Source organism: Rattus norvegicus, chromosome 2, assembly GCF_021556685.1.
Source record: "Rattus norvegicus strain SHRSP/BbbUtx chromosome 2, alternate assembly SHRSP_T2T, whole genome shotgun sequence".
NCBI lineage: Eukaryota > Metazoa > Chordata > Mammalia > Rodentia > Muridae > Rattus > Rattus norvegicus.
The window spans coordinates 180,146,232-180,173,797 of NC_141535.1; the positions used below are offsets into that span (position 1 = coordinate 180,146,232).

Genomic DNA, 27,566 nt, shown 5'->3' on the forward strand with positions numbered 1-27,566 from the left:
TGTTGTGTGTACATGAATGAGTGTTTGTGTGTGTGTGTCTGTGTGAGTGGGTTCATGTTGTGTGTACATGAGTGTGAGTGTGTGTGTGTATGTGTCTGTGAGTGGGTTCATGTTGTGTGTACATGAATGAGTGTTTGTGTGTGTGTGTCTGTGTGAGTGGGTTCATGTTGTGTGTACATGAGTGTGAGTGTGTGTGTGTGTGTATGTGTGTGTGTGAGTGGGTTCATGTTGTGTGTACATGAATGAGTGTTTGTGTGTGTGTCTGTGTGAGTGGGTTCATGTTGTGTGTACATGAGTGTGAGTGTGTGTGTGTGTATGTGTGTGTGTGAGTGGGTTCATGTTGTGTGTACATGAATGAGTGTTTGTGTGTGTGTGTCTGTGTGAGTGGGTTCATGTTGTGTGTACATGAGTGTGAGTGTGTGTGTGTGTGTGTGTTTCAATGGGTGTTGGGGTGAAGCACATCCCACTAGGAAGTTCCCTGACAAAAACAGAAAAGGACTGCCCGAGCTAACAGTTGTGTCAATGAGTCTTCATATTTTGTGGGAAATTTGAATTATGGATATATAGAATAAATTAATAAGAAGGAACAGATTCATTTCTGTTGAAAAATTCCTTAAAGTGAACAAAAGCAGTTGACTAAGCTAGAAACCAAGAAGCCAAGTTCAGGGACAGAGCACTCAGGGTCAGATAAGTCAGGTTCAGCTTGGGCAGGTACTAATTAAACGCCAGAGTGACTCACTCAGTTTTAAGAGGAGCGTCCTCCTCTACCTCTAAGTGACCTAAGCAAAAGTCTCTGATGGCATTGCATAACCTTCTCCTGGCACCCTAGGATTTATGAGTGGGGAAGAGCTCCCCACTCATCAGTACAAGGATTGGGTGTTAGTGCCAAAGTCAGATGCCAGCTGAAAGAACCCTTTTATGACCTCTTGTCTGAGATTAGTCTTTGTTTTATAAAGAAAAGGAACACATCACTGAGTCAGACAATAGTCAGGAGTGGAAGGAAATTTAATAGAAACATAACAGAACCCAATCATTTGTAACTTGGTCTCTTTTCAAAAGAATTCTGAGTGGACAAACTAGCACAGCTACCAAGTCCTCGGCTCAATTCCAAGACCCAGAGGCCCCACATTAATAGGTTAAAATAAAGCTTTCCAGTACTTAATTTAAAGATAGAAAGAGAGGTGGGGCTGTGATATAAGTATATTCAAACAGAATGGAAATTGAGGCACAGCATCCATCGGTGGTCATTTCCCCAACACACAGCTTTGGACAACATTACTTTTGCTTTGTCTTCTGTTGGGCTAGTATTGGAGCGACGGTTGAGGGACAGGGTTCAGGAACCTTGGGGTGGCAGGGCTCAGGAGCCTTGGGATGGCAGGGCTCAGGAGCCTTGGGGTGGCAGGGCTCAGGAACCTTGGAGTGGCAGGGCTCAGGAGCCTTGGGGTGGCAGGGCTCAGGAGCCTTGGGGTGGCAGGGCTCAGGAGCCTTGGGGTGGCAGGGCTCAGGAGCCTTGGGGTGGCAGGGCTCAGGAGCCTTGGGGTGGCAGGGCTCAGGAGTTTTGGTGTCACAGGGCTCAGGAACCTTGGTGTCACAGGGTGACTTGATTTGTGAGACGCATGGCTCCTGAGGTGGTGGCTGGCAAGGCTGTTTCACTTGCTGCTCATGTAGCTGAGGAGGAGCTGTGCAGGGCTGCTTTTGCTGATGGGAACTCATGCTTCAAAGATGGGTGGACCTAGAAACAGCATAAACAGTGTACAGAGGAAATAGCTTGGCAGGGAATAGATTTCCAAAGTCTTAGGAAGTAAAGGTTCTCCCTCCCCTCTACAATAGATGGTACTTTGCCATGGAGGTACTTAAAAGCAAAACGTTTGGTTTTAAACAATCAAGGTCTTTCTGGTTGCCTCCTCTTCCAATCTATAATATTGCACAGTTAGCAACACATAATAGAGCTTTAGTAGGAATATTAGACTGCTGACGTTGGCTCACATGGAAATGTGATGGTATGTAGAAAATATAACCTGTAAAATGCTAAGGGCCCGCCGATCATTTGCAATAAAGATGTTTTATCACCTGTAGAATGCCTGCGGCCACTCCAGCATGCCTTACCATCACCTGTGGCTCACACACTCCTCTGCCTCAGGTGATCTACTCACAGTTGCTTGCTGGAATTAGCCCAACTGCTGTGGATCACATGCTATGCTTTTTTAGGCAACTTTTCTTTCTTTTTTTCTTTCTTTTTTTTCTTTATTAGCTTGAGGATTTCTTATTTACATTTCGATTGTTATTCCCTTTCCCAGTTTCCGGGCCAACATCCCCCTAACCCCTCCCCCTCCCCTTCTATTAGGCAACTTTTCTAAAGCAACCATTTAAGACATTTTCTGTCCTTCCAAAACTGCCATAGCTCTTGTCCCTATCTCCTGACACTGACCCCTCATGGCATTGCCTTTAGTTAATTTTCTAAATAAGATGCAATTTTGTACAGCTGAAATTGTCCTTTAGCAGTTCAAAACACCACAGTAAACCTATAACAAATGCCTTTGTTGAAAGAATAAAATTCTCGGCATTAAGGTTATAGATAAAGCAATGATTTCACTAACAGTGGGATAATCCTGTGTTCTGCTTCTTATCCAGACACTTCAAGAATTGAGAATTGATGGGGCACAGCAATTATGTCTAAAGTTCCTTCAGTCATCCTTCCTTTTAAAAGACTGTCTCAATCATCTGCACTATAACTATGATGAAATTACAATAAGAGGAAAAGAAACACCCCAAACGCAATGATGCAAAGGAAGGTCCAGTGAAAGCCACAAAATGCATAAAGTAAATGGGAAAGTTTCCGTGGAGAGAGGCTTACCTGGACAAGGCAGTATGGCCACTGGGATCAGACGTAGAAGTCAGCCTCTTCAGACTGGCTTTTTATAGAAAGCACAAGCCCAGCCTCAGGGTAAATGGGAGCTATGGGGCCACTGCATCATCATTGCTTGCCTGTCAGACATGATTCATCGTAGGTGCTTCACCCACTTATTGGTCCAGCTACAGTGATGAAACCAGTAATGTGATTTTTTTCACATGCTGATAATTATGCCATCTGATCGTTAACCCTGTTTTCAAGTGTGATGATGTTTACAGGGGTTGGGGGTGATAAGGATTGAAAGAGCGAGAAGAAAATTCTGAGAAATCGAGTATCAGAAACCCTGCTTAAGGATGTCATCAGTAGAGCCTCATGTCAGATGGGTTTATTGGGTGGATCAGGATCTGAAGTAGGTGACAGATAACTAGTAGGTATTTCCAGCTCTTCAGGAAAGCTATGGTTTAATGTCATTACTTTCTCCTACTTGGGACAATTTAGTGGAATTAAACACAAGACAGAGCTAGAAACAAATAAACAAGTGAACATACAAAAATCCTAAAATGACTTTATTCTTTTTCCTTTTGAGAGTCCTATCTCCAAGAAAGGATACAGAAATAAAAGGCACAAGACTGGGAATCTCTATAAGAGAAATGGGAACTCTGAGCTATGAGATGACCTTTGGGCTTAGGTCCAAAGTAACTTAGTTTTAGTTCAGCCACTTTTATATCTAATGTATAAATGTAACGTATGACTTGGGTATGTGATTACAGGGAATGTGGATAATGAGGAGAGATCCAATATATTGGTGGACAGTGACAAGGTGAGTTTTATGGTGGTGGCCATTTGAAGAGAATAGTCACAAACTCTAGGGAGGGCATATATGGTATTCAGGAGAGATTTCAGAGGAGACGGGCAAGCAGAGCATCCTTTCTCAAACTTAACCATGACTTAAAGGATGAAGTGGCTGTGTTTCCATGGTGTTTCTCTTTCTGGGAAAGAAGGAAAAGTTTCTTTCATAAGTTAGGACAGCAGTAACCTGTGAAGATTGTTTTCTGCTCACCAAATGTCCACCATTATGACATAGGCTGCTTCACCTCACTTCCCCTTTCCTTACTAGAAATCATGATTCACTAGAAAGTCTCTCTTTCTATGCCATTGTTCTAAAATATATATTATTTTTATGCAACAAAAACAACTGAACTGACATAAAAATTAAGAAAGACTGAAAAAATCTTGAAATTTTCTGGTTATTTAACTTTTTTATCGGATTTTTTTAAATTTACATTTCAAATGTTATCCCCTTTCCACTCCATAAATCCCAGATCCTATCCCCAGTCCCCCTCCTTGTATGAGGTTGTTCCTCCACCCAACCACCCACCCCTTCCCACCTCCCCACCATGACAACCCCCTACACTGGGGGATCCAGCCTTGATAGGACCAAGGGCTTCTCCTCCTTCTGGTGCCCAACAAGGCCATCTTCTGTAACATATGCAGCTGGAGCCGTGGGTCACTCATGTGTACTCTTTGAGTGGTGGTTTAGTCCCTAGGAGCTCTGGTTGGTTGGTATTGTTGTTCTTATGGGGTTTCAATATAGAAATGGTATGTTTTCTCTTGTCCACCCTGAAACTTAGGTTAAGCAAACAATGTTCCTTAATAAGAGAAAAGCTCACTGAAAGAAAACCATTTCTGATTGATTCTTCTAAATTGATGCAGAGAAACTCTTTCTTAAATGGAAACTTCCTTGTTCTCTATCAGTTCCTTTTATTCCCATTTACCATTCTTCATGAGAACTTCAGAATAATCTAGTGTAGAACAAAATAAGAATGTTACATAATTTCCATGTTTTTGACTGCATGAAAGAAAACTCCAATTTCTCTAATATCCATCTATTGTAATATTTTTAAAAGGGTATCTAATTGCTCTAAAGTTTCTAAGATCTCAGACTCAGGGCTATGGGAGATTGCAACACCAATGGTGACCCATGGAATAACCACAAACAGTAGGATCAGTTAATTGTCAAGCCAAATGTCAGGCTTGTGAAAGTGAGTAACAGAGTTTCCTGTAATGGCATGCCCTGGATCCTCCCTCCTGGGGTGCGGACTCAGTGTTCTTTATGCTTCTTGCAGTCATAGTAAATTTTGGGATGCGATGGAAAAAATTGAGGGTTCTCTAGCTCTACAAAAAAAGAAAACACACTCACTTCCCCGGTTCATTCATTAAAGATTTGGATGTCTATAGCACACGAGGTATGGCACATTGATGTATCAGTGAAAAACAACAAAGCTATTGAACCATTTGAACTGAATACATTGAAGGCAGAAATCCATTATAAATAATAAAACATGTGAGTATGAAAATTTTACATCTAGTGCAATTGAAAACAGTAGCAATATAAGCAATTAGGACCACCAACAAGTCAGCAGTATTTGTAAATAATATTCCAAGAGGTGGTATTTGGATTCAAAAGAACTGAAGCCATTGGGATACCTGAGGGCAGAGTGCTCAAAGTCAAACTCTCAAAAGGAAATGCCCCAAGTAGAATTTCAAAGAAAATGCTGGGGCTACCTGATAATGCTCCAGTGGCACAAGACTGAGGCACAGACCACAGCCCCACCTGTCAGCCTGCTTCCTGTCACCCACAGAACATAATGACTCATCCTCTCACAGGTCATTATAAGTCTGCTTTAAAAATCCTTAGGAGAGTATGACAAAGAAAGGTCTCCAGGTGCCCGATTGTCACGTACTTTGGATATTTTATTTTTAAGAGCGATAGTTAATACTCTATAATGGAAGAGTTGCATTTTTAGTAGATTAAACACACATCTATAATCATTTTAATATAGGGAATTTATTTATGTGATAATAAGGCCGACCAGTGAGTTACTTAATTTGTTAAATATAGAATTGGCCCAGAGCAGCAGGTCATTTTTCAGTGACAGGGTCCTAAAAGAAAGGACTTTGGGCAAAAAGGTAATAGGATGTTAATTGGGACTTATACAAGCTATGTCTTAGCCATGGTAGCTTATTAAGAAGTACAGCACCATATATACTATTTCCAGGGGAGAAATGTGACAAAGCCAGCAGAAACTATCAAACAATGAGATGAAGTCAGCACGAAGCTAATCAAGAAATGACAGGGGAACCCAGGGTATCTCGAGAATACTATAGAAACAACAGCAACTATGTTCCTATTATCTCTTTGCATTTGGTTTGAGGTTTTCAACCCCTTGGTTTTACTTTTCTGTTTTCATATTATGTTCTGACATTATGAATATTATTCAAACCTTGTGGTGGGATGTGTTGGGGGGAGCATTAAATATATTTTTTCTTATATGCTTTTTTAGAAGAAAGGAGAACAATGTCAAATTAGTGCCAAGTAAAGCCCAGGATTCCTGCTCAGCATTACTTGGCATGTGGGTGGGGCATGTGGTCTGTTGTCTGCTGACTGTTGGGTAACAATTGAGTTACACCTCACTTTCCACAAACATAGTGGTCCCATTCAGGCATGAAGAAAACTATACTTTCCATCAGGCCTCCTCTGTCCGCACCTCAGTAGCACTGGAGTTGTGTCAGTTTACTAGATAGAGGTACAGTTAAGTTCCCCAAGTCCCCATTGACCTAAGAGGTGAGAACTTTATTAACATATAGTGGGTATGATAGACATAGTCTCTTTTAGTGGAGATGGGGGATGGTCAATATGAATGAAATAGGTTGACTATCTCTCTATCTACCTACTGTCTGAAATACTAGTCTTTCAAAGTGTTAACGTTGAAACACACTGACAGTGTGCCTTTTATAGCTACATGAAACTTTGTAATTATCTTAGTAAAAATTTTAATTAAAAGTCAGTATGAGAACCTAAAGGAAAAATTGATTCCCTAGTGAAAACTCTAAAGATTCTACATACTCATAAGAAATCTTTCTACCACAGATAGATAGTATCCTCTCTATCTTGTATACTTCTGGTTCTCTATGTAAATAAGCCAATAACTTTTCATTTATCTGTCTGTTATTGCTTTTGACAATATATCCTTTGCTTATTTTTATTTGGTCCTTCCAATTCAAGAAAAAGATATTATGTTAAAACATTATTCTGTACAAGTTTTTCATTTAGTATACATATATATATATATGCTCCATAAATATAATATTCAATTATGTTTTTAAAAAATAATATAATGAAAACATAATAGATGCATTTCATTTATATGTGACTATAAGTCAGCAGATATACTGTGGCAGATTATATAGCAAATACTTTATACTTTTGGTAATCTCTGTAACAGCAAAACTTCTGCCTTTGGAGGATAAAAGTAAAGATAAATACTATACAAATAAGTAGGTCTTCAGATTTTTGGTCTTTGCTATATGTTGTAATGCTAAATACTGTCCTCCAAGGCCTGGTTGCTCCTAGGGATAGGAGAATTGGCATATACAATTTAACTTTCCTCCATAATTTAAAACTGCCAGTAACTGGGCAGAAAAGACATAGTTGGAGTTGGGAGTTCCCAGGCTTGGGATCAGAGGAGAAGAACGAAGTGGACAAAGAAGGTGGAGAAAGGAGGAAGCTACCATGGCGTAGGTAAATCATGAAAACATAGCCATAATGGCCAGGCAATTGGAGTTCAGAGCTGCCCAGAGGGACCATGGCGAATCTAACTTGGGGAAATAGATTCTAATAGTATAGAGGGTAAATATATGTCCAGCTCTAATGCTACTTAAGGCTTATAATAATAATAAAAGTTGTGTGTCTTTTATCCTGGAACTAAATGATCAAAGGAGGGATATATATTTCTACAAGTGGATACAACTGGACTCTGCAGATCTTGTTATGGACAGTAAAGTGTTAACTTCATATAATATACATAACCAGAATAACGTTCTTTTCACTTCTCTTCTACCAGTTAAATATCCTTAGTTTGAAAGACATTCAGCTTGCTTACCCATTATATTACAGAGTTAGTGATTCCCAAAAATTTTCAGAGGTCAGGGTACTTCTTTTGGTGAACCAATTCATGCCTACAAAGATCCGCATTTGTTTCCTGCAAGCCTCATGACAGTAAAGAGAAACCTTTCACTGTTTTCTGTTAGTGGTTTGTCTTGAATGTAGTTGTTTATGTTTATTTTAATTTCCTAGAATTTTGCTAATTTGTCTAGCTCTAATTTGATTTCACTTTTTTCATTTTTCTTTCTTTCTTTTTTTTTTTTTTTTTTTTCGGAGCTGGGGACTGAACCCAGGGCCTTGCGCTTCCTAGGCTTTTTTCATTTTTCAACATTCCCGCTGAGGGGTCAGTTGGGAAACAACAGCTGGGCATAAATAAGGTTTTGAATCAGATTCCTTATACTGCCAGGACACTTAATTTTTCCTCAGCCTCAATTTATTCAGTTGTAAAATGAGTATAAATGGTGTAGTGGTTTGAATAGGTACAGCTCCTATAGACTCATGTGTGAAAATGTTTGGCCCATAGGGAATGGCACTACTAGGTGGTACTTTGTTAGAGTTGCCTTGCTGGAGGAAGCATGTCCCTGTGGAAGATAGCTTTGAGGTCTCAGATATACACAAGCTCTACCCAGTATGGAACACAGTCCCCTTCTGCTACCTTCATATCAGTATGTAAAATTCTTGGCTTCTCCAGTACTATGTCTGCCTACATGTCCCCAAGTTTCCCACCATGCTGAAACTCTGAAACTACCTTTGAAACTGTAAGCCAGCCCCAATTAAATGTTTTCCTTTATAAGAATTGCCTTGGGCATAGTGTCTTTTCACAGCAATAAAACCCTAAAACAGCATTGCCCCAGGCATATATGAAAAAAGTACTTTTCAAAACCACCATTAAAAATGCATAAAGAGTAAATGTTATTAATATTTAACTCAGACATCATTGTTGACTGATTTTGATAGAACATATTTAGTTGTTCACCATTAAATTCAAGGAAGATTTTTTTTAAACTAATGTTGGTAATTTGGGTATACGTAGTTTGTGGGGGGTAGATAGATGTCCTCGATCCATGTATTTTATTCATTTGTCAAGAAACTTTACAACCTTTTGTTCTTTTAGATCAGTTCTGTCTTTACGAACAAGGACAAGAAATAATTTCTGAGTGAGCATTGCCTTTATGTTTTGATGTAGTATTACTATTTACTAGTTTGTTGTATTGGATAATAGAAATGACTTGCCCCTTTTCTTCTTTAACATTTATCTAGTCTTCTCTTTTTTATCCACCCTTAACTAGTCCTTACTCCAATCTCCCCTTTTCCCCAACTCAATCCCTCCTCTATTTTTTTCAGAAAAATATTAGCCTCCCTGAGATATCAACCAATTACTTCATAATGAGTTACAGTAAGACTAGTAGCATACCTTATATCAAGGCTGAAGGAGGCAATCCAGAATGAGGGAAAGGATCCCAAAAGCAGGCAAGAGTCAGAAACACCCTGATTCCTACTGTTAGGAGTCTCAAAAAACCACCAAGCTACACAACCATAACATATATGTAGAGGACCTAGTGCAAACCCATTCAGAGTCCCTGGTTGTCACTTTAGTCTCTGGAAGCCCCTAAAAACTTTGCTTAGCTGATTCTGTGGAACTTGTTTCTCTTTGACCCCCTCTCTTTACCTACAATCCTTCCTCATCTTCCATGGGGTTCTCTTGGCTCTGCCTAATGTTTGTCTGTGGGTTTCTACAACTGTTCCAATCAGTTGTCAGACAAAGTCTTTTTGGCAACAATTGGGCTAGAGTCTAGTCTATGAGTATAAGAATATCATTGGGAATTATAATAAGTTTTTGTCAGTTCTATCCTAGATCTCTAGGCCATCCGGCCTCTGGTTCCTAGCCAACCGTACAGTGTGAGGCATGAACTCTCACTCATGGTGTGTGCCTTAAGCTAGACCAGTAATGGTTTCAATACTCCCACAAGTGCTGTACCATCTTTACCGCAGCACCTCTTGTAAGCATGAGAAATATTAGGTCAAAGGTTTTGTAGCTGAATTGATTGCCAGTCCCAACACAAACTTGTTCCTGGTTACAGAAGATGGCATTTTCAGGTTCTATATCCCCAATTCCTATTTCCTTGGAGATTAGATTTCATTTCCTTAGATTCCATGGAGTTTCTATTCAACTAGGTTTCCATATTGCTCCCCAAACCCCCACAATTCCATGCATCTTTCCAAGTACTATCTCCACACCTCCAGTCCATCCTGATCTCTCCTGTTCCCATGTCTACCTACTTGAAATTCACTAAGTAAATATATTTTATTTTCCCTCCCCAGGAAAAGCCATGTTTGCCCCACCTTGAGCTCTCCTTGTTACTTACTCTCTCTGGGTCTGTAGATTATAGTGTGATTATTCTTTACTTAACAACTAATGTCCATTTATAAGTGAGTATAAACAATGTTTATATTTCTGATTCTGGGTAACCTCACTTAGAGTGATTTTTTTTCTGACTCCATCCATTATCCTTCAAATTTCATATTGTCATTTTTAACAGCTGATTAACACTTCATTATATAAATGTACATTTTCTTTATTCATTTCTTAGTAGAGGTGCATCTAGGATGTTTCCAATTGCTGGCTGTTATGAATAGTGTTGCTATGAACATAGTGGAACAAGTGTCCCTGTAGTAGGATGGAGAATCTTTTGGGTATATTCCCATGGGTGTTGTAGCTGGGCCTTGTGTTAGATTGATGCCCTATACTCAGAGGACCTGCCAATTGATTTCCAAAATGAATGTACAAGGGTGCACTCCTCCAGCAATGGAGGAGTGTTCCGTTAGTTCTACATCCTCACCAACATGAGCTATTACTTAACCATTCTGACAGGTATAAGTGTAATCTCAAGAATCATACTGATTTGCATTCCCCTCGTGGCTAAGAAGGTTGAATATTTCTTTAAGTGTTTCTTGGGCATTTGAGATTCCTTTGTTGGGAATTATCTGTTTAGATCTATACCTCATTTTGTAATTGAGTTATTTGTTGATGTCTAATTTTTTTAGGTTTTTGTTTTGTTTTGTTTTGTTTTTGGATATTTGCCCTTTGTCAGATGTGGAATTGGTGAAATTCATTTCCTATTCTGTAGACTACTCTTTTGTCCAAGTGACCATGACCTTTGCCTTTCAGAAGCTTTTCAGTTTCATGAAGTCCTATTTGTTAATTGTCTAAGTTAGCACCATTGGTTTCTGACATGTCTCCTGTGCAATGCTTTCAAGGCTATTCCCTACCTTCTCTTTTATCAGGTTTAGTGTATCTGGTTTTATGTTGAGGTCTTTGATCCACTTGGACTTGAGGTTTGTACAAGGTAATAACTTTGGATCTTTAGATTATTCTACATGCAGACATCCAATTAGACCACAGCCATCCTTTTTCCTTTTTGTATATTTCTGGCTTCTTTATTTTTAAAAATTCAAGTATTCATAGTGTACAAATTTAGGTCTGCATCTTTGAATCAAATCCATTCATCAACTTGTTTGGTTTTATGCCAATACAAAGAAGATTTTTATTACTATAGCTCTGTAATACAGCTGAAAATCATAAATGGTGATACCTCCATAAATTCTTTAATTGTACAGGATTGTTTTATATTTGTTTGTTTTCATCTTTATTAACTTGGGTATTTCTTTTTTTTTTATTAACTTGAGTATTTCTTATATACATTTCGAATGTTATTCCCTTTCCCGGTTTCCGGGCAAACATCCCCCTCCCCGCTCCCCTTCCTTATGGGTGTTCCCCTCCCAAACCTCCCCCCATTGCCACCCTCCCCCCATAGACTAGTTCACTGGGGGTTCAGTCTTAGCAGGACCCAGGGCTTCCCCTTCCACTGGTGCTCTTACTAGGATATTCATTCCTACATATGGGGTCAGAGTCCAGGGTCAGTCCATGTATAGTCTTTAGGTAGTGGCTTAGTCCCTGGAAGCTCTGGTTGCTTGGCATTGTTGTACTTTTGGGGTCTCGAGCCCCTTCAAGCTCTTCCAGTTCTTTCTCTGATTCCTTCAACAGGGGACCTATTCTCAGTTCAGTGGTTTGCTGCTGGCATTCGCCTCTGTATTTGCTGTATTCTGGCTGTGTCTCTCAGGAGCGATCTACATCCGGCTCCTGTCGGCTCCTGTCCCGGCAGGCTGACGGGAACCGGATGTAGATCTCTCCTGAGAGACACAGCCAGCATAAGGCAAATACATAGGCAAAAGACTTCATTAAACCACTGAACTGAGAACGGGACTCCGGCTGAAGGAATCTTAGAAAGGCCTGAAAGAGCTTGATGGGGCTTGAGACCCCATATGAACAACAATGCCAACCAACCAGAGCTTCCAGGGACTAAGCCACTACCCAAAGTCTATACATGGACTGACCCTTGGCTCTAACCTCATAGGTAGCAATGAATAGCATAGTAAGAGCACCAGTGGAAGGGGAAGCCCTTGGTCCTGCCAAAACTGTATCCGCAGTGAACGTGATTGTTGGGGGGGGAGGGTGGTAATGGGGGGAGGATGGGAAGGGGAACACCCATAGAGAAGGGGAGGGGGAGGGGCTTGGGGGATGTTGGCCCGAAAACCGGAAATAACAATCGAAATGTAAATAAGAAATACTGTGGTTAGGACAAAACGGCAACCAACAGATTGGGAAAAGATCTTTACCAATCCTACAACAGATAGAAGCCTTATATCCAAAATATACAAAGAACTCAAGAAGTTAGACCGCAGGGAAACAAATAACCCTATTAAAAAATGGGGTTCAGAGCTAAACAAAGAATTCACAGCTGAGGAATGCCGAATGGCTGAGAAACACCTAAAGAAATGTTCAACATCTTTAGTCATAAGGGAAATGCAAATCAAAACAACCCTGAGATTTCACCTCATACCAGTGAGAATGGCTAAGATCAAAAACTCAGGTGACAGCAGATGCTGGCGAGGATGTGGAGAAAGAGGAACACTCCTCCATTGTTGGTGGGATTGCAGACTGGTAAAACCATTCTGGAAATCAGTCTGGAGGTTCCTCAGAAAATTGGACATTGAACTGCCTGAGGATCCAGCTATACCTCTCTTGGGCATATACCCAAAAGATGCCTCAACATATAAAAGAGACACGTGCTCCACTATGTTCATCGCAGCCTTATTTATAATAGCCAGAAAATGGAAAGAACCCAGATGCCCTTCAACAGAGGAATGGATACAGAAAATGTGGTACATCTACACAATGGAATATTACTCAGCTATCAAAAACAACGAGTTTATGAAATTCGTAGGCAAATGGTTGGAACTGGAAAATATCATCCTGAGTGAGCTAACCCAATCACAGAAAGACATACATGGTATGCACTCATTGATAAGTGGCTATTAGCCCAAATGCTTGAATTACCCTAGATCCCTAGAACAAACGAAACTCAAGACGGATGATCAAAATGTGAATGCTTCACTCCTTCTTTAAATGAGGAAAAAGAATACCCTTGGCAGGGAATAGAGAGGCAAAGATTAAAACAGAGACTGAAGGAACACCCATTCAGAGCCTGCCCCACAGGTGGCCCATACATATACAGCCACCCAATTGGACAAGATGGATGAAGCAGAGAAGTGCAGACCGACAGGAACCGGATGTAGATTGCTCCTTAGAGACACAGCCAGAATACAGCAAATACAGAGGCGAATGCCAGCAGCAAACCACTGAACTGAGAATAGGTCCCCCGTTGAAGGAATCAGAGAAAGAACTGGAAGAGCTTGAAGGGGCTTGAGACCCCAAAAGTACAACAATGTCAAGCAACCAGAGCTTCCAGGGACTAAGCCACTACCTAAATACTATACATGGACTGACCCTGGACTCTGACCCCATAGGTAGCAATGAATATCCTAGTAAGAGCACCAGTGGAAGGGGAAGCCCTGGGTCCTGCTAAGACTGAACCCCCAGTGAACTAGACTATGGGGGGAGGGCGGCAATGGGGGGAGGGTTGGGAGGGGGACACCCATAAGGAAGGGGAGCGGGGAGGGGGATGTTTGCCCGGAAACCGGGAAAGGGAATAACACTCGAAATGTATATAAGAAATACTCAAGTTAATAAAAAAAATAATAAAAAAAACACATAGTCAAAATAAAGAGTACTAAACAATTAAAATGAAATTTGCATATGTTTTTGAAATACTTTCCTACAAAAAGAAAGTGCCATCTTCAGGTCTTCCTGGGAGACAGTGCTCTAGAGAAGTGGCCAGTCATGCAGGCACTTGGGATGCTGACACAGATGTGGTGCTGAAGGACTACTTTCTATCTTAGACTGGTGGAACTAAAATGATCGAGGTGGCATGTGAATGCAAGTTCAGATGTCAGACAAGAAAGTCAAAATAAACAAAATGAGGTACTATGTAATAAAGTCAGAGTATCCTGAGGGAGATCCTAACAGGACAATGAGCGAAGCTTTGAAGATGAAGCCAACTTATAATAGTTCCTAGGATGTTGGAAATGTATATATAATCTTTGCAAGAAAAAGCTGCGTGAAAAAAAAAAAAGACCCAAGAGGGAACCCGTGTGTACTGCTGGTGACAAAATTAAAAGTTAGTGCTGTTTAAGCCTCTTGGAACTGAATTGGTGCCATCACACCTTTTCATTGCTGGCAGAGATCTAAGAGTTTAATGTTGTCGCTGCTGAGGTTCAGTCTCTTTTTGTCTGGTCCTCTCTATCTTGTTTCTAAATATACACAATTTATTTTTATTTTATAGCACCTCAAAGTTAAGAGTTTGACTTGAATTTTAAAATAATTTTTGATTTTGTGTGTTTTAGCAGTGTTGAAATAGTTAAGGCTGTGTTAAGGTTTCTATTGTAATGAAACAAGATGAGGAAAGCAACTTGAAGAGGAAACATTTGTTTGACTTAAAACTTCAACATTGTAGTCCATGACTTAAGGAAGTCAGGACAAGAATTCAAACATGGCAAAAACCTGGAGGCAAAAGCTGATGCAGTTCATGGAAGAGTGCTGCTTGCTGTCTTTTCCTTCATGGCTTGCTCAGTCTGCTTCCTTAGAAATCCAGCACCACCACCCCAGAGATGGCACCAATCACAAAAGATCAGGTCACCCCCTCCCCCATGGATCACTAATTAAGAAAAGTGCTCTACAGCTGAAATTTATGGGGACATTTTCACAACTGAGACTCCTTTCTCTCTGATGACTCTAGCTTGTGTCAGTTTGGCATAAAAGAAGGCAGTACACAAAATATGAAATTTTGAAGTTGGATCAAATGCATTTTGCATTATGAGATAATCATGATCCTGTGGGAGCAGAGGTGGAGTGTCCTGGTTTGAATGTGAAATGTCTCCTACAATGTCAAGTGTTTAAACACTTGGTCCTCAGCTGGTAGCTGGTTGGTGTTCTGGGTTAATTGGGAGAATTGATGGAAGAAAGACAGCCATTGCAGGGTGATTTTAAGCTTCCCAGCAACAGGGGGATCAACCTCTGAAGGACTGAATCACAACAGCTTCCAAGAAGCTCTTTTTATGGTTACGCAAAAAGGCACACTTCAAAGCTTGGGTGTCATCATTTCAGGTTCATGCCAGATACAATGGAACTCCTGGTACATACCCTTGTTTTTGGGGTCTGTAGAACTCTTGAAATCTGGAGTTTAACTATAAGACATAGGCTACTAAGGGATGTTTTTGGAAGTTATATTCTCGTTTGGTCTTCATGGACCTCTTTGTTTTCTGTTCCTGCTGCCAGGGGCTTTGTCACATGCTCCTCTACAGTGGAACTAACCCATCATGCTTTATACCTTCTAAAATCATGACCCAAATAAATCTCCCTCCATTAAGTTACTGTAAAGAATTTTGGGGCTAGAGACATAGCTCAGTGGTTAAGAACACTTACTACTTTTCCAGAGCACAAGTGTTTGTTTCCCACATCAGAAAGCTGAAAAACACCTGTAGCTGTGGCTCCAAGAGACTTAACTCTTTTCACATATCTCTTTGCTTTCACCTTAGCTGAGACTTGAACACAGGTCACACATAAATACACACACACACACACACACACACACACACTTTCATAGTCTCTGTACTTGTGTGCCATGGTGTGTATGTGGAGATCAGAGGACAACTTGTTCTTTTTCCCTGCCATGTGGTTTTGTGGGTCAAGTTCAAATTGTCAGGCTTGTCAGGTTTGGTTTAAGCACCTTTACCTGCTAAGCCATGCTAGCTCTGCTTTTTGTTTATTTAACTTAAACATATTTATATCTGTGTATGTGTCTGTTTATCTGCTTATGTGTAGTGTGTGTGTGTGAGAGAGAGAGAGAGAGAGAGAGAGAGAGAGAGAGAGAGAGTGAAATTGCTGTTGACAGGCAGTTTGTCACTCCCAATGAGAAGTAATTTGGGATTAGGGAGGAGAGTGAGTGGGGATGTGGGAATTAGGAAGGATCAGCCCCAGGGCAGTCTCAAGACAGGAGGGACCTGTTTAGAGGAGAGTAGTGTAGACATCGACATCGTCATCAAATCCACCTGATTATTCAGCAAAGGGATAAACTTCTCAACACTTCAGTCAACATTAAATGACTCCAGCCATTTGTTGGGCAGTAAGCTGAGCTCTGAGTTAGAGGAGTCCTGAGCTGGAGTGTACTGATTTCTGCCTTCGTGGGTGTCAAGTTAGTAGAACTCCCAGGTGAATCCAGGAATCATAAGTTTGATGAGTAGTGTGGAAGGAGTGAACAGTTTGCTGTAGACTGTGATACATTCCATCAATTGCTCAGGTTAGGTGGTTGATTCTTTAGAAGTATATGAGGTGTTAAATTTAAAGTAGGAGATCAACTCTAGGGCGTAATGGAGCACAGGCAGGGAAGAGAGGATGGAAATGGAAAAAAACATGAACAAAACTGAATTGGGGATTAGTCTGGGAGAGTGATTAACCTAGAGACTGTTCTTGGTCATCAAAACAGATATACTGGAGACTGCTTCAATAACTCAGTTTTACCAGAATAAGAAAATAGACTTTTAAAAAGTAGCCATGGAGGTTATGAGCCCAAAAAATGAAAAACAAAGATGTAGAAAACGAACTAGAACCGTGGGAAAAACCAAATGTCATTTATTGATGAAGTTAAAATAGCGATCCAGTAATCTAAAATGTCAACCAGATATTTGTCAAATTGTGTGTACACAGCTTGAAGTTCAAGATACTTTTCATGTCGAAGCACATTTGCTTTCCAAACCACTAGCCTAACACTGGGGGCAAGAGAACATCAGCAATCACAGAAAAGTTTAGGATTGTTAGGGGATGTTGAGGAAAGATTACTTTTTGGAGTAAAAAGTTTATAAAATGAACATTAATGTCAGACAGACAGACAGCAGCATGGAGGGCGTGCGTTCTGAGGAGAGGTCAGGCCCATGCGATAGAATCAGAGGCCCTTCTCCCACTTTTCACAAGAAGTGGTATGGTAGGAAGATTGGAAAGTCCCCGTTTTGGTTTATAGTTGGTCACTGCTGAGGTAGCCAAAGAGCAGTCAGTTGAAGAAGGACAGGTGATGAGCAAACACTTTCCCTGGCCATTACAGAGTCAAGTGGGCAGGAAAAGCAAGAGTCCAGAGAAACACAATTGCTTTAGTTAGAGTAGTTGTTACATTCAGTTAAAAGGAAGAGATTTATAGAAATGGCCTGGCCAGCAGGTTAGACTGGGAACTCTTGAGCTGCTAGTGTCAGTGGTTTTGGGGTCATTCCAGTTCCACAGAAGGCAGGGGTGGAAATATGGAATCATGCCAGGAGATAAAGCTCAGTGGGTGAAGGAGCTTATCTCCAAGGCAGACAGCCTGAGCTTGATCTCTGGGACAACACAGTAGAAGAGAACCAATATCTGAAGGTTGTTCTCTGACCTCTGTTCACAGCATGGCACTCAGATATCCACATGCATTTACACAGACAACAAATAAAATGAATGATTATTAAGTATGTGTGAAAAGTAAAACTACTAGGCACTCTTTCAGCAAGGACTCTTCAGAAGGATCCTTGCTCTCCCTGTAGAGAATCTATGCTGAAGAATGCAGGAATGATTTTGAAAGGGCAGAACCCATGTGTTTTCTTTAGCTTCCTCGTAACTTGACTGGTTTATATTAAGTATCATAATACGATGCAAATTATTCTGAAAGGCAGACAAAAATGAGCACTGACAAAGTTTTCCAGTAGCAAGCACTGTTTATATTTTGCTGAATTTAGCACTAGGGATTCTTCATGTTTCAAAGCTCATCAGAATCCATGTATCTTAACCAAGGTATATATTGCATATTGCATCAGTGCTACAGAACTATATAATGTAAACAATCTTAGTAGGTAACATTAATTATTTATTAGAAGTTAATGTATAATAATACGTATATTATAGTACATTTATTTGAAATATTTTGAAAAAGAGAGCCCTACCCAATAGGTGCAATGAAAGTATATTATTCTATATTCACAGTAGCTGCATATCACACAGTGGGCCTCTGTATTTAGAATTAGATTATTTCACAGTGATTCATCCTGCACTCAACTCTAAAGTTTTCCACCACTGAAACCAGTGGTAACGTGAAGCCACCTCAGCATGTATGTACCTATTAGGTACAAGGGATGTCCTTCTCTCCTGCCAGTCTAACAGCTTCTCATCACGTTGTGATGATTTGGAGACTGAGTTTTCTTCTTCCGTTTCCATATATGTAAGGAACACTTGTGACACCTACCTGAAGAACTTGTGTAACATGCTGCTTCTATGTGTCACCTGACTCATACCTCTGACCCTGTGGCACTTACTAGAACACAACTCGTTCCCTTGAAACTCCTGTCGTTGGCCATCCCTGAAACCAAGATTATCTCATAGGAGATAGCAAAGGGCTGAGATTCCAAGCTCTAGATGTGAGGTAAACACATAGTTGTCAGTTTTTATGGAGCGATGGAGCAGCTGTGCTCGATGTTCTTTTCCCCCTTTGGCTCCTGGGATGTGAAAGCTCAGCAACCAGCACTGTCCTACCTCATCTAGATTGTGAACTCCATGTCTTTGTTTAAAACTCATGCCCTCTTTAAATCACTGGATAAATTGCCCTGTGCATTACTCCTGGGCAGATCAACTATGAAAAAGGAGAATGGGAAACATAGAAACATAGAAGGAGTACGAAGGGCATGCATGTTTGTATGAAAAGGACACCTAATACTATAATCACTAGAGGAAACAGGCCTGTTCAAAGCAAGCACCACGCTTTCTTTCTTTCTGTGTCCCCAGATGCAGGACTTCTTATGTGCTGGGTGTGTGGAGGAAGGGAACATAGCCTGAGTAAATGAGGTTAGAGTCAGTGCAAGTGATCATGAGAGTGTAGAGATGTGCAGGGAGAGTGGTTTTGAATGCATCAGGGCTAATTAAAAGGAGAAAATGAGAGAATAAAAAGGAAAACAGAAAAATAGTGTAAAAGTAACTATCTCTTGAATGGTGACTTCAATACTGAGGATAAGAGGTAGCTTAGGACAGAGAATATGGTTAGGTTAGGAGAAGGACCTTGTTTAAATTAGTGTTCCAAACTGACAGATTTTTGAGTGCTGGTAAACAGTATCCAAACACTCTCTTGTGATAGTCTCCTAATATGTGTCCTCATGGCCTGCTGGGAATACACTGTGACAGAGTTAATGTTAATGATATTGCATCCATACCATCCTTACAGGCCTTGACTCCCAAAGAAAGGCAAAGAAAAAATTATTTCGGCAAATATCACACAGAGGCAAGAAGTGGAGTTTAAAGTAATTATTTAATGGGCAAACATGCATTTTTTTCCCACAGAAAATCCCATAGAGTTCCACTTCAGATGAACTTCCAGTACCCAAAGAGTGTTCAAGGAACTAAGATGGTCTGCTTAACTCAGAGGCTCTGGATACATTTTAGAGGGTATGGAGAAGACCTAACAGCATGCGATTTTTAAGTTACAAATAGAAACTGTAGCAAAATATTGTTACATGGTCTCCAGAAAATGGGAACACCGAAGCAGACAGAAAAGACTTCAGCAGCAGGTGATCAGCTCTTCAAGGGCCTGGCTGGATATGGACTATATTACTTCTGCTTGGTCTTCTGCTGAGCTAATCCTGGGGTGACAGTTGTGGGGCACACCTCAGGAGTTCTGGACTGGCATGGCTCTGGTACCTTTGAGTATCCCTGGTCAGGTATCTTGGTGTATCCCTGATCAGGAACCTTGGCATTCGTGGGCTCTGAGGCATTCAGGTAGCCAGGTTCACGGACATTGGTAGAACATGGCTCTGAACTTGGCTCAGAGATACTGGTAGAGCATGGCCCAGGAACCATGGCACAGCCTGGGTCAGGGATGTTGGTGGTGCATGGCCCAGGAATTGTGGTATAATTTGGCTCAGTGGTGCTGGTAGAGCATGACCCAGGAACCATGGTATCTGGCCCAGGGATGTTAGTAGAGCATGGCCCGGGAATCGTGGTATAATTTGGCTCAGTGATGTTGGTAGAGCATGACTCAGGAACCACGTTATCTGGCCCAGGGATGTTGGTCGAGCATGGCCCAGGAATTGTGGTATAATCTGGCTCGGTGACGTTGGTAGAACATGACCCAGGCACTGTAGTATAATCTGGCTCAAGAACAACAGTGTAGCCTGGCTCAGGCACTTTGGTGCTGCATGGTTCTGGAATCTCGGTGTTTCCTGGTTGTGGAACACCAGTGTGGCATGGTTCGGAGGTGGCTATGGGAACAAATTTTCCTTGTGGTGGAGGCTGACAAGGTTGCTTCACTTGATGCTGTTGAGGCTGAGGAGGTGCAACGAAGGGCTGCTTTTGCTGGTAAGAACTCATGCTTCCGAAAATGTGGACCCTAGATAAAAGACATCTGATTTAGTTTTAAGGGAATTGGTAAAATCCCAAAATTCCCTATATGCAATTTCCCTATACATTAAAGACTCTTTTATTTCCCTGAGCTGAATGGAAATCATGGGTTACTTTTATATTTGTTACTAATTTTTAAGGCAAAGGTTAAGGCAACTTGATCATCTCTGTATAAGAAGTAAATGCTTATGATCAATTACAGTATGCTGTGAACTTCTTCCTAGTTACAGATCACAAAAGACATAGAACCCCAGCTGACTTGGCACCTGCTTCTTTGTGAGTTAGACAACCACAAGCAGTTTGCTTTGTGACAGAGCCTATACCCAGAAAAGGGGGCAGCCTCAAACACCAAATTATAATTATTTAATAATATTACTATTTTAATTTAGTAATATTATTTAATACAAATAAATGCATTATTTTATAATAATAATAATAATAATAATAATAATAATAATAATAATTAATTGAATAAAGCTCTGTGTCCTAAACCAATTGTCAGAGGAATTTGGGAAGGAAACAAGTCCTGGCCTATGGGAAGAAATGTCAAGAATTTCTTGAGATCCTGTACCAACTGAAACTGCAGACACTTTTATGTTTTTTCTCTGCTGGCATCCCTTTGTGCAGAATGGTATAATTAAAAAATACTTTCTCTTCACAGGTCTCTTGAATTTGCTCTTTTGTTTTTCTCTGCATTTTTTTAACCTGTGTACAGGCCATGAACAGAGTATGACAGGGTCCTAGAATTGCTGGCAATACCAGATTTTGTATAATCTCAGAGAATGACAGGGCACAGAGTTCAAGAATGGAATTCCAATAGGAATGTTTCCTGTGACTGGCCTCATGCCTACAAGATTCACAACTGAGCCCCAATTCACACTTTTCCTGTACACATATTTACTGTGAATTCTCACTTCATCGATGCTTGCTGATGCGGGATCACCCATACTGGCTTCCCCACCCCAGGCTTGTGTCTGATTCCAAGTATTATGCCTCTTTATTATATTCATTGATGGATTATAGCTTCATGGAGCAAAGAATATTTTAAGATTTGAGCACCCAAATCACTGTGCAGTACCTTTGTTGATGAAAGTTCTCAACTAGATTAGAAGACACTGGTGTGGTGTGCCTTGTCCTAATGTCTCACCCATGACTTGCTGTTAGCCAAATACTAAGAGCACTCTTTCTGATCCTCAGTTTTACAGCTATAGTTTGAGAGGTAAGTCATGTGTAGTGAAAGTGAAGTAGATAAAGTTTAGTTTGTCAAGCATTCCCAACCACGATAAACAACACAGAGTGTTAGAAAGTTCTATGTGGGGAGTCTTACCTTAGATGCTGAAGGACTCTGGACTCTTGTATTTGCTGAGTGATCTCTGGTCAGCTGGATTTTTATACAGAAAATGAACCCTTCCTTAAGGAAGTAGATTTTTGGAGTTGTTCTGCCTACATTCCAGCCTTTGTGAATGAAAATCTGTGGCTTAACATTGTATTCATGCTTACTGTCTGACAGTAATGTCACCTGGCCTAACTCCATTGTCTACTCTTATGGTGTGGCTGCTATGATGGGGAACCAACTTCTTGGGAGGTGGTGCATTAAATCAAGAGGAAGTGCTACCTAGACGCCCTGGATTAGAAATAACACTATAATCCAGTTCAGCTTTTTAGTATTGGAGTGGATGTAGAGGTATATCTGGTTCTTCTGGAAGTTCAGAGGGAAATGGCAATGGAGAACTCGTGTCAATGGAGTCATGCTGAAGAGGGGGAATAAGAGGCTGAAGGTATGCTTTGGAAACTGCTCTTTTTGCTGTGGAGGAAGCCCTTAAAATTCCATGTTGACATTTAGAAAATTTTCAGTTGAAATGTTTTTGATTGCCACGTCATATTCACTTTCATGAAGGAAAAAATTCATGTTTTGCTTTATGAAAACATTGGGTAAAATTCAAATCAAGTTTATTAGTTTATATCACTTCAGACTTTCTGTTTCTTCTTCAGAGCAAATGCATTCAAAATTCTCTCTTTCAGTTGTTTTGAACTGTGCTACGCATCGCTGCTCACTTATTTACGTCATGGTGCCATCACACAGTCCCATCGCACTGCTCTTTCCAGCCTCTGATAGTCACACTTCTATTTTAACTGCCATACAACCTTGTGATTTGGAGCCTACACATAAGCACGATCATGTACTTTTGGTCTTCCTCATTTTACTTACTCCAAGGTTCTCCAGTTCTATCCATACTGTCAGAAATGAAATAATTTTATCCTCAGTTATGGTCCAACATCATCCCATTGTGTATATGTATCCCATTTCCTTTATCTATTAGTTTTAAACTGGGCTGCAATAAAATTTGGAGTATGGGGTCTCTTTAACATGTTGATTTCGTTTCTTAGGGGTACACTCCTAGGAGTGGGATCGCAGGGTTGTAAAGTATGTCTACCTTCATTTTTTTCTGTATTCCATAGAAGCTGTAGTGACTTCCATTCTCACCAATAATGAATGTAAATTTTCCTTGCTTTTATTGATAATAGCGTTCTCACTGGGGTGATGTGGTATCTCCTTGTAGTCCTGATTTGAGTTAGAGGTGCTGAGTGTTTAAAAAATGAATCTATCAATAGCTTCATTTGACAAATTCCATATTTTCCCAATATTTTTACTGGATTTTTAGGTCATTGAATTCTATTGGACAATTTAATTCCTTATATAGTCTGCATATTAATATCTTATCAGAAATGCACTTTAAAAACACTTTTTTTCCCATTCTGAAGTTGGGAAATAGCACTGTCATTTATTTTTATTTTACTTTGCAGAAGCTTTTGAGCCTCATTTGATTTTACTTGTCAACTTTGGCTTCATAATTTATATTTTGTGTGATATCAAAAACTTTTGCTCAGACTAGTGACTTGGAGAATTTCCCAGCTTTCTTCCAGTAGTTACAGCAATTTTTACGATATATTTAAGTCTTTTAGTCTATTCACAGTCGACATCTAAAACTAGTGAAGGGTAGATAGTCTGGTGTCATTCCTCTGCATTGTGTATATGGTCTGCATAGCGCTGTTTATTGAGGAGTATGTCCATACTGTCCTATTCTTTGTTTCTTTGCTCAATGCAGTTGATTATAGCTGAATTGGGTTTGTTTCTAAGCTCTGTATACTGTTCCACTGATCAAGGATTATAGGTTTATTTCAGTATCATACTATTTTACTTACCAATGATTTGTAATGTGTCAAATACTGTAATGCCTTCAGTTTAGTGATCAAGATAGAATGGATTATTTGCTAATTTTTGTGGTTTCTTGCAAATTTCAGGATTTTTTGTATTTCAATATTTTTATTTTGGGGGGAGGTATTTCATGGATATTTTAACATGATAAAATCTCTAACCAACAAGCATGAAATATCCTGCTTGTATTTGGATCCTTTTCAGTTTCTTCTATCATGTTTCATAGTTTACACTTTAGACATTGTGACTATAACTTTTATTCACCTGGGATATTTTCAACTCCAGAGCCCATTACTTGTTTGCTACCCTTTCCTATTACTGGAAGCTTCTAGTCTCCACAGAATCTTATCTAGATCTAGACTGTTTTCAGACTCTGAGAATTGCTACTGAATAAGCTCCTCCCTTCCTAGTTCCTTCTTAACTCTGGATAGCTGGTCAACTAGGGTGTTCTGGATCAAACTCTAAGATTACTGATTCAATCTGGCTTCTCTTAGCTTCTTTTCAATTACTGTGCTTGGCCTCATACTAAATTTACCAATACCTTCTATTCTCTGACTCCCTTTCATTCTCTGCATTGTCTTATCTTCACCTGTGTCTAGTTTGTTCTTTCTATGTAACTGTTACGATAAATTGCCTCCCTCCCCCCTCTCTTTCTGCTCTATTAAATAGCATTTGTTTCTTTTCTCATGAGAGTTTGACATATACTACTCTGTCAAATCTTTCTCTTATTCTTCACTTTGTCTGCCACTTAATTAAACATTACTTTTAAACATGGCTGCTTATTTTTACAAACTAAATTTACCTTCGTTATTTGGGACTAAAGTTGCATACTAAGGATGTGTCTATATTCCAGCCAGAGGGACTAAAGGTGTATGTTAAATGGGCTGAGCCACACCACAACTAGAAGCAGATATTTCAGTAACTAATACAATCTCAGAGTTCACAGTGTGACCACACATTCTGCAACAAGACATTTATAATTTTGTTATTAAGTTTATTAATATATTTTTGTTGCTGTAGGTATGATAATTGGAATTTGTTCTTATAATTTCTTTTTATGGAAACTGTTATGCATATGTAGAAATATTTTGACTTGTATCTTATATTACTGAATTTATTTATTAATTTAGCATATTTTATGACTTCTGCATAGTTTTCTATATATGTTTTGATTTCTTGTCTTTGTGTCTCTTATGATAGTGTTATTTATTTTGGAAGACAATTATATTTCTCTACCTGTAGGTATTTTTGAAGCTGACAGAACCTCATGATTTATTATATTCTAGATTTTGGTGAGACCAGAACAAAATGTGCTGGCCAGGCACACATTACATTCAAGTCTCCAGTATCATGAACTACTGAACTCAGGTGGAGCAGACATTTTTCCTGCTATCTGGTAAAGACCAGTAGTTGAACTCTGCAAGTAATTGGAGCTGCTGGAAACTGAAACAGTCTCCTATCCACTCAGCTACCGTGTTAGTTACTATTCTTATCACTGAGACAAAATATAGAACAAGTACTAATTAAGGGAAGGCCAGGTTGTTTGGATCTCATCTCTTAAAAATATTCATTGTAGTAGAAAAGATGTGGAAGCTACGGACTGCTTTGTTGTTGTGGGAGCTTTTAACATGGCTCGATAACATCTCAATAGATAAAAAACCAGGGAGCCAAGCCAGGAGTAGGGCACAAACTTGATACTCAAAGTCATATATCTCTATCCCTATATGTGACAGCTACACCGATGTGCAAAAGGTACCACAATCTTTCAAGACAGTGCCACCTATTTAGAACCAACAAATGAGCCTTTAGGGACATTTAACATTTAAGTTATAACATGTCTGCTGCTAGCAGGTACCACTATTTGATTTCAGCAGTTAAAACAGTCATAGGAAGGGGTCCTATGGTTCCCTGGCTAAGGGTGAATAGGTCAACTGCTATTCAATAAAGGCTGGGGCTGGTGGAAACTCTCAGGTGTGGCCAATTAGGTGTTATTCATCATGAAGATCTTTTCCTTCCTTGGGTGGGTCACTAGTTATGGAGTGAGGCTGTAACTGGAGACTTCCTATATAAAGATTCAATTAACACTTCACATCTTCTGGGAGGGACCGGATTAACATTGCCTATGTGACATTCTGTTAGCAAAATCTCTTCTTTAGGGGTATCGTTGAAAGGAATGCTGTGCAGCCACCAAAATCTGTACACTGGCTTTTATGACTTCTGCCTTCTTACTTTATTTCTGCCTCATTCCATGTGTTCTAGTCATTTTGTCTATTCCTGCTCTCTGTGTAAGGAGAGAACAAAGTGGACAATCTATGAACCACCTCAGAATGCTAAGAAATCTGAGTAGTTCTGCCAAGTCTGAGGGCCCTGTATATTTCTCTCTGTGTCAAGGTGTAACCACTTGGTAGAAGGAGAAGGGTGACACTCACTACATACCATGTTCACCATGATTTATAGATTCCACTGTGAGTGAACAGGGAAGATTAACTAGATGGCTCATCATATGAAACAATACTGGATGCCACAACAGGTGCCAGCCTTCTCTGTTGTGACACAGAAACAAAAACGCTCTGGTTCTGAGAGCTCAGAATCCACATATTTTCTATAGTCACAATAGAATGAACCTTAGGTTGTCTTCAATGCACAATCTTTTGCTAGACATTGCCTTTATCAAGCCAGAACATGTACAAAACTCTTCCTTCTCTACTGCCCTAACAATGATACCTCTCAAAAACCTGATACCCCAGGCTCAGTCACCATCCTTAGCTCTTTCCATGCATTTTCAGAGCCACTTCATTCTCACAGACTCTCTGGTCATACTTCATCTCAGTCAGTTTCTGATATCCAGTGGCTACCCTTTCTCAGAGGATAAGGGGAGGGGGAAATGAGTGAGGGACTTGCAGAAACAAATAATGAGAGGAATGGAAGCTGATATTGGAATATATATTTATATTTTATATATTATATATATTTATATATTTATATTTTATTTACTTCTTTTAATATATATGTATATATATATGTATATATGTATATGTATATAAGTAAATAAAAGAGTTATGTGACAACACATTCTGAGGTCCCTGTGGACTTGAGGCATGTGTGAATACTTGAGGTACAGGGAAGTTAATTCTCAAAGGCCCCAGGTTTGCTAGTGGAATTTTGGTGCTGATAGGAAGAATTTTTTTCTATTATCACTAGGGCAAGGTCTCTGAGACATGGTTTCTATATATTCTCAGAAGACTGCCTGTGGGCAAGACCTAGTTACGTTGGTATGTGACCATCATCTTTATGGTTCCTTTTTCTTTACACCACTTTGTCTTTATAAAATATTTATATTTTATTTTGAATTCTGTGTTTGCCTATATATACACCTGAGTCCCAGTACTCATGGAGGCTAAAGGCATCAGGTCCCCCTGAAAGTGGAGTCACAGGAGGTTTTAAAACACCTCACATAGGTGTCATGAATGAAACTCAGATTCTCTGTAAGAGCAGTAAGACCATATAAGCTGTGATCCATCTCCCCAGTATGCTTTTAATTAATTTTATTACTTATTCCTTTCCTCTATTAATACTTTTGTAAGTAACCTATATATGCATAAAATTTTACTTCAACAGCCTAGGCTAAGATTTTTAACATGCATGCATTTTATTTAGAATAAAGGGGAAAGTATAAATAAATTTTCAATGATATGAATTA

The 27,566-nt window shown here is 39.8% G+C and overlaps 2 protein-coding genes and 1 long non-coding RNA gene across 3 annotated transcripts in view; 1 reads left to right on the forward strand and 2 right to left on the reverse strand.

Moving 5' to 3' along the window:
• Positions 1-989: 989 nt before the first annotated feature.
• On the reverse strand, positions 990-2,886 carry Sprr1b (small proline-rich protein 1B). The gene is given in 2 exon segments (NM_001408796.1): positions 990-1,732; positions 2,855-2,886. A coding segment is annotated over 1 exon segment (438 nt). The 5' UTR covers positions 1,714-1,732; positions 2,855-2,886; the 3' UTR covers positions 990-1,275.
• A 3,489-nt stretch (positions 2,887-6,375) lies between these two features.
• The window catches only part of LOC108350274 (uncharacterized), a 30,795-nt gene continuing 9,604 nt past the window's right edge, over positions 6,376-27,566 (forward strand). Inside the window, exon 1 of the long non-coding RNA XR_015672207.1 lies at positions 6,376-6,476. This is a non-coding gene — a long non-coding RNA (uncharacterized LOC108350274). The remainder of the gene's footprint in view (positions 6,477-27,566) is intronic.
• Positions 19,543-22,013, reverse strand: Sprr3 (small proline-rich protein 3). The gene is given in 2 exon segments (NM_001107686.2): positions 19,543-20,638; positions 21,977-22,013. A coding segment is annotated over 1 exon segment (759 nt). The 5' UTR covers positions 20,620-20,638; positions 21,977-22,013; the 3' UTR covers positions 19,543-19,860.